Genomic DNA, 7,500 nt, shown 5'->3' on the forward strand with positions numbered 1-7,500 from the left:
AAGGGCAATTTGTGGGCCAGTGTGTGTGTGTGTGTGTGTGTGTGTTTGACTATGCACTAAGTGTGTGAATGTGCAAGGGCAATTTGTGGGCCAGTGTGTGTGTGCCCATATGTGTGTGTGTGTGTGTGCAAGAGAGTGAGAGAGAAAGAGAAAGAAAGAGACAGATAGAGAGAGAAAGAGAGAGCACTGGGTGTGTGTGAACTGTGTATGTGAAAGTGCAATGTGGGTGTCGACCAGTGTGAATGTGCAAGGGCAATTTGTGGGTCAGAGCGTGTGAGAGTGTGTGTGTGTATGTCCAATGTGGGTGTACTGTGTACCAGTGTGTGAATGTGCGAGGGCAATTTGTTGACCTGTGTGTGTGCATCGGAGAGACCGAGTGAGTGTGTGTGTGTTGTATGTGTGTGTGTGTGTGTGTGTGTGTGTGTGTGTGTGTCTGTGTTCGCTACATGCCTATGTCTGAACCTGCTTCTGTAAGCCACGTGTGTATGAAAATGCCTACATGTCTAGCGTGAGACTCTGACCTGGCTGAGTAGCTGTCCATGGAAGATGGTGTTGACCACACTTAGCACCTGCTTAATGAGTTTCTTCTGGGTCACGGACCCCCCTCCTCCTCCTCCTCCTCCTCCTGCCGCTGCTACGGAGGCGTGGGCCGCGTGCGTGTGTGCGTGCGGGAGGTGTGTGTACGGCACATCCCCGCCGCCGCCTCCTCCTCCTCCTCCGCTGCCGCTGGTCTCCAGCTCGCGCTGGACCTTGTCCAGCAGCTCGCAGAGGAACTCCTGGGCGTCCTGCTGCGCGTAGCCGCGGAACGCCGGGATGAGCTGCCAGACGGAGTGGAGCATGGCGAAGGGCGAGACCAGCGCCCACTTGCCCGACCACATCACCTGGAAGAGCGTGTGCAGCTCGTGGCACAGCGACAGGTGCGTGGAGCTCGGCTCCTTGGGCTGGATCAGCTCCATGCTCCGCGAGCGCGACGGCGCGGCGCCGCCGCTGAGCCCGCGGCCCACCAGGACGCTCCACCGCCCCGGGCCCTGGTGCGGGATCTTGGGCTGGGACGCCGCCGAGGGACCGGAAACGGAACCGGGGCCGGGGCCGAGGCAGAGGCTGGAGGACGGGGAGACGGGCGCGTGGGCGGCCAGGCCCTTGGCGGCCACCAGCTTGCCGTTGACGGCGGAGGCGAGCAGCTCCAGCGCCTGGCTGAGGTCGAGGCGCAGGAAGCACTCGCGGAACAGGTGCAGGTGGCTGAGCACCTGCAGGATGGAGTTCATGTAGCACGTGTTGCCCAGGTTACGCAGGCCCGTGACCCCCGGGGTCACCGTGGGACGCCGCTTGATGGGCGAGTCGCCGCCGCTGCTGCTGCCGGAACTTTTCTTGGCGGGGGGAGGAGGAGGGGCCGAGGGTTTGCGCTTGAGGCCGGGGCCTCGTTTGCCCGGCGTCTTGTGCTTGGCTCTGGAGGACGGGGCGGGCGTGGGGGTCTTGTGGCTTCGCGGTGGCCGTCCCCGTCGTGCTTTCGCCACCGGCGCCGTTGTCGTCGACGTCGTCGTCATCGTTTCGGAGCGGCGTGGGCGCCCGACGCGTCGTTTGGGCGCGACGGCTCGGACCGGGCTGAGGCTCTTCTTCCTCTTCCTCCCGACCTTCCCCGTTTTCGCCGGCGCCGGCGCCGCCTCCGCTGTTGCCGGGGCGACAGTCCTCTGGCTCAGCCGCCGGAGGCGACTGCTCTTCCTGGGCGGCGCTTTCTCCAGCTGCTCCTTCTGCCGCCGCTTGCGGGAGCGCCTCTTCTCGCGCGCCTCCTCCTTGCGCTCCTCCTCCTCCTCCCTCTTCCTCTCCTCCTCCAGGAGCCGCTGGCCGCCCGACGTCTGCGACAGCCACACGCGGAAGGCTCGGCCAATCAGGGCCCGCCGCCGGTGCCACAGGGCAGTGAACATGCGGTCCTCGTCGCGCAGCTGCAGCTCCTGGTCGCGCAGGTTGCCGCCGAGGCCGTCCCCGACCAGAGCGCCGAGAGCCGACGACCTGCCACGGAACACAGAGCACAGACACAGCTTTAGAACCAAACACAGGACTGATACAGCAACCACACAGACACAGCTTTAGAACCAACCACAGGACTGACACAGCAACCACACAGACACAGCTTTAGAACCAAACACAGGACTGATACAGCTGTCAGCACAGCGATAGAAAAACTACTGCAGATCATTCATTCATTATTTCATCCAGTCATTTAACCATTAATAGCACATCAATCAATCAATCAATCACTTATTCATTCATTTATCCATTCATTTCACCATCATTAACATCAACTGACAAAAGTGCCTACTATGTAGTGTATAGAAACTTGGTATCAATGTATCGATAACTTATCACCAGCAAAACCGCTGCCGTATAGTGCCATCTTATTTTTGTGAGCCTACTATTTAGTAGGCTACATAGCTGACTCACAAACTCATGGAACATCTTATATATAGTGAGTGACCACATCCATGGTAAATGCATTTATGGACTGCTTTTATCGGCCTCTGCGAGCACGTCATCATGTCTCACATTCACCCATTCACACACCGATGGCGGAGGCTGCCATGCAAGGCGCCAACCTGCTCATCGGGAGCACTGGGGTTAAGCTGAAGTGTCTTGGAGTTGGGCTCGAACCAGCAACCTTCCAGTTACTGGACGACTCCTCTACCTCCTGAGCCCCATGGACACCAGGGCATCAGCGTACTGTGTCCACTGTGTGTGTGTTGACCTAAACGACCCGAAATCATTTGTGAGGTGACTACTACTCCCGTATCCATAGTGACCGGCGGCAGGGCCTCACCTGAGCGTGCGTCCGCGGCGCGTGGCGGCGGTGACCTCGTCATACTTCTGCGTCTTGATGGCGCTGAGCGTGCTGCGGAGCAGCTTGAGGTCGCCCGTGGCGTTGTCGTTGAGCACGTAGTCGTCGCAGGCGTAGCAGAAGACGTAGAGCTCGTTGACCTCCAGCGCCAGCGGGTGTCGCTGCTCCTCGTAGTGCCGCAGCGCGTGCTCCTCGATGTAGCGGCCGCAGGCCACGTGCGGGCAGCTCAGGCATGCCCACACCGACTCGGTGGTGTTGCACACGGCGCAGTGCCACTTCTGCGGGTTCAGGATGGAGTGGTCGCGCGCCAAGCGCAAGCGGAACACGTGGCGGCACCGGTCCATCGCCGCTACCGCTGTGTGTGTGTGGGGGGAGGGGGGGGGGGGCTCGGGCAGGGGTGGGGTGGGGGGGGGGGGGGGGGTGATGAAGACGATATGAGGTGACGGGGGGGAGGTGGGTGGGGTGAGGCGGAGACAGAGAGAGGCGGCTGATGCGCCTCTCTGAGATCTCACATCACCGGAGCCAGGCCAGGGAGCAGAGAAACAAGGATCTGCCACGGCATCATCCCTCTGCAGGAGAGGAGAGGGGGATAGAGAGGAGAGAAGAGAAGAGAGGAGAGGAGAGGGGGATAGAGAGAGGAGGGGAGAAGAGGTGTGGTGCAGAGACATGCATAGAGGGGTAGATGAAGATGGAAACAGAAAAACAAAGGAAAAAGGGAGGGAGGGAGGGAGGGAGAGAAGTTACAGGAATTTAATTCAGTTTAAATGTCTCTAAAACCACAACAAAACAACAATTATTATAAAGCTATCTTTTTATCTATCAGAAAAAAAAGTCACAACTCCAAAGACTTCCGGCTCCAGGACTTCATGAGACACAGACACATTAAAAGAGCCACACACATGCTGTATGTGCTTAGTGTGCTTAGTGTGTGTAGTAAAAGTACAGTGGTCAGTGGTCCCACTCCAACAGGCCTACATAAAGACTCATGGTTTTCAACCAAGAACTGCAATCCCTTCTGGCGGCCTTTATTATGCGGGCCTGTTGACCGCTGGAGTGGATTGGCCATTGTACTTTTACCAGACAGACTGAAAGTTTGTGGCTCTTTATTTGTAATGTGCACAGGGAACTGATATGGGACTACTATGCAACATGCTAGACTTGTTCCAGTGCCTTCTCAGCTATAGGGTCGATTTAATAAGTCCACAAACATTTGATAAGTTTGTATAATATAATTTATCAATCACGGTTTGCAACTCGTTTTAATAATGTAAACTATCACAGCTCTCTGGGGCGAGATAAAATAACGTAAACTTGAAATACCCTCCTATTCTTTATGACTGCGCTGCCAGCTAGTCCCAGAAGCTTTGAAGTTTGGCTTGTTCATACAAGCATGCTGTGATTGCCAGAGTTGGGCACAGTTCCATGAAGCTAAGCTCTTGGGTACCTAGGGTTCCATCTAAGAATCTGCCACACAAATGACTGAAACGAATGCTGGTCCAATGTTAACTAGCCTCGCAGAGTAGAGATGGCCAGACTGGTTAGCTAACGGAGTCAAGTTAGATCATGTTTAGCTAAGACGCTACTATTAGAACAAGTGCATACTGCTAACAGTAGCTAGCTTAGCTAATATTAGCTGCTGCAGCTAAATAGATAAGAAAGCTATTCATAGGCACTAACGACTGGTTTAACACAGCAGGTGAATTGATCCACCCACGTTGCCTGATTATATGACAAACTAGGCTTGAAACACAAATAACATAACAATGGTCATCAGATAGTCTACATAGGCGACAACTTACAGAATCAACGTCAGCAAGTGGCAACTTACCTTTAACGTTAATGAACTCTAACGTTACATTGTTAAGGACTTGGATGGTAACATAAATAACTTTACAATGGTAAACGTTAGGTTACTATGTAACTTCAACCTTGCTAATGAGTAGCCACAATCAGGGGACAGGACTAAAACTGGGAGTTTAAATTCTAAGAACAAAACATTTAACTTGTGTGCATTTGTTTAAGCTCAGTCACAAGCATAGACAAGTCAACTGCTATCATGAAGTAAGTTAGCATTAGCAGAGAAAGTCTAAATGGGCTCTGGCATTAGCCATTATTAGTCTCTCAAATGTGAACATTAGCATTCTAGCTAACGTTATGTGGCTAACAAATCCTTTAAGCGCGCTAAGAACGGAGTATTCTATGTCACCCTGCAACGTTGTTTGTCATAAAGTCGTCGAGTTGGCCGTGCTCATGTCTTGATTAAAACTGACAAAGTGGCGATATGCTGATGATAAGTCATCACTTCATGTTTAATCTTCTCTAAACTCAGCAGTCGCACACAAAAACAACAATAAAGTTGGCTAGCTAGGCTCAGCTGTCCGGGCAGCTCACTAAGCGCTTAACGTTACTTATCTCTTGCTACATGCTAGCCTAGCGAGCTATCTACCAGCTCACAATATCAAAACATTCAGTGAAAGCAACTTCGTTATTCAATGTCACAGTTATCGCTAAGCCATGGTGATATATGTGCTATGCCATGTAGGTGAGCTAAAAAGTGTGAAAGTCAACTATTTATCATACCGAGCTTCTTCACAGCACTTGGATTACTCGCATATTAGCGTAGCAGTCGCCATCTTCTTCGGTCTTGTCGCGTGGTATTTGGTAGAGTGCGTCAGAATCCAGTTGTAAAGTGACGTTGGCCCCTGAGCGCCACCGAGATTCATTTTGGATCAGTCAAAGCATGAGGGGTGAAGTTCGACACTTTCTGCATAAAAGATAAAAAACTTTGTTGTGGTGGGAGACTGAATTGTTCAAAATTCAAATATAGATTCACAGTGAATAGAAAGACAACAGTAGGATATGATACTGGTGCAAACATTAGGCTATGTCTAGCCCTGTCATAGCGAACACGCCCACAATAATAGCCCGAGGGACGGAAGCTACAGTCAGAGAAATAATGTCCGTAGACGGGCTCTGCTACAGTGTCATTTGTGGCACCCGGGAGGAATGATCAACACTGTAGTAGGCTGATGATCAGGAAGTCCAGAATCCATCCCATGCTATTATTGAAACCTGCAGCTCACCTTATGAGGTAGACTGCCCATAGGCCACAGCTACAGTAGCCTACCAGCATTGCAACAGCAAAGTCGTCAGGATATCTGACCAGTTCAGACAATTTAATAAGGAATTAATTAGCAATTAGCATACTTCAAAATATGTATTAGGACTTACTTGATTATTGTATCAAAATCAAATGAGTCACACTGAAATAGCCAGCCTAAGACAAAACAAATAGCCTAGTGGGACTATTGGTGGTATTAATAACAACGTCTAGGCTTCCTCCTTAAGGCTGTAGCCTAATATTCAACACTGACGGAATCCAATGGGCCTTTTTAGACTCAAGGATAAGTCTGACGGATGTGTGCCAACCATCAGTGTTCTTCAGCGATCAAACAGGCGGTCAAACTTTTAAATGTGTTCAATTCGTTCAATTTACACTAGATGGCGATATAGCTAATGGAAGTTACATTTCACAGTATATGTCTACACTTCAAAAAACACTGGCTTGCCAACAAAATCAGAATTAAAATCTGTTAGGCTACTTTTTTACATTTCAAATGGGGGGTGGGGGTCTAACGTATTGTTTGAGATATTAGGCCTACTGATTTGCAGCCAACTTGTGATAGGCATGTGGCCTAATCCAATGAATGTGACCACACATTATATCTTTACATTTTGACATGCAATTTCCTTTTATAATCCTAAGCCTACGGGTTTCTCTTGTGCATGAAACAAAGCCTTGGACATCTAACGAAATTAATGACACTCACTTTGATCCCTGTTTTAGTTTCGCTTCAGAAGGGAAGCACGCAAATCCACGCAAACAGATTACAGCTGCAATCGTATTTGGCCAAGCCGCATTCCAGACAATCAATGGAAAGACTTCAGGACGGATTCATTCAACTTCTCACTGACCCCGGACTGTGCTAGATCGGCGCTCATAATTTGAGACGTGTGTGTGTGTGTGTGTGTGTGTGTGTGTGTGTGTGTGTGTGTGTGTGTGTGTGTGTGTGTGTGTGTGCGTGTGTGTGTGTGTGTGTGCGTGAGAGAGAGAGAGAGAGAGAGAGAGAGAGAGAGAGAGAGAGAGAGAGAGAGAGAGAGAGAGAGTCGTTATCAAGAATGTTCCTTTAAGCGGAGAAAAAAGCGGGGCGGAGAAAGTGTGGAACGGGGCGGGGAAGGCTGTTCTGCCAAAGTGTTTCTTCAATATTTGTACGGGTACGAGTCCGACTGTATACCCCTGTATGTGCGAACGAGTGCAGTCTCTATGAGAGAGCGTGAGAGTCATCTGCGTGCTTCGCAGAAGAAGATAAATGCGCGACAGGTTTTAATGCGTAGCCTACACCTGTGTAAGGAGGTCTCTTGTGCACTGCGTCAAGCTATCAAATGTTCCGCTTGCTCACTTGTTCTCATGGAGCGAAACTTTTTCCGGCCTGGAGTTGTTTTGCCTCTTGAAACTTGACGTTACATACGTGAGGACATACGTGAGGATTCACCTGCGAGACACCTGGGCAGACAAACACGAGGAAATCCCTGATTGTGCGCAACCGGATAATCTCGTGATCTCATCGAAAGAACTTCAACCACAAGCGCTTATCAAGAGACGTCTGAGA

At 51.0% G+C, this 7,500-nt stretch overlaps 2 protein-coding genes across 2 annotated transcripts in view; one reads left to right on the forward strand and one right to left on the reverse strand.

The window, feature by feature from the left end:
- Positions 1-3,394, reverse strand: part of usp44 (ubiquitin specific peptidase 44) — an 8,792-nt gene extending 5,398 nt beyond the window's left edge. The window contains exons 1-2 of the mRNA XM_062517869.1: positions 2,813-3,394; positions 522-2,007 (exon numbers count right to left, since the gene is read on the reverse strand). Of these exons, the coding sequence (XP_062373853.1) occupies positions 522-2,007; positions 2,813-3,174 (1,848 nt within the window). The 5' untranslated portion in view covers positions 3,175-3,394. The remainder of the gene's footprint in view (positions 1-521; positions 2,008-2,812) is intronic.
- A 3,684-nt stretch (positions 3,395-7,078) lies between these two features.
- Positions 7,079-7,500, forward strand: part of ntn4 (netrin 4) — a 24,839-nt gene continuing 24,417 nt past the window's right edge. The window contains exon 1 of the mRNA XM_062517670.1: positions 7,079-7,500. This exon is cut by the window's right edge and continues 132 nt beyond it. The gene's annotated coding sequence lies outside the window, so the exon portion shown is untranslated.

This window comes from Sardina pilchardus, chromosome 17 (genome assembly GCF_963854185.1).
Source record: "Sardina pilchardus chromosome 17, fSarPil1.1, whole genome shotgun sequence".
In the NCBI taxonomy this organism is placed as follows: Eukaryota; Metazoa; Chordata; class Actinopteri; order Clupeiformes; family Clupeidae; genus Sardina; species Sardina pilchardus.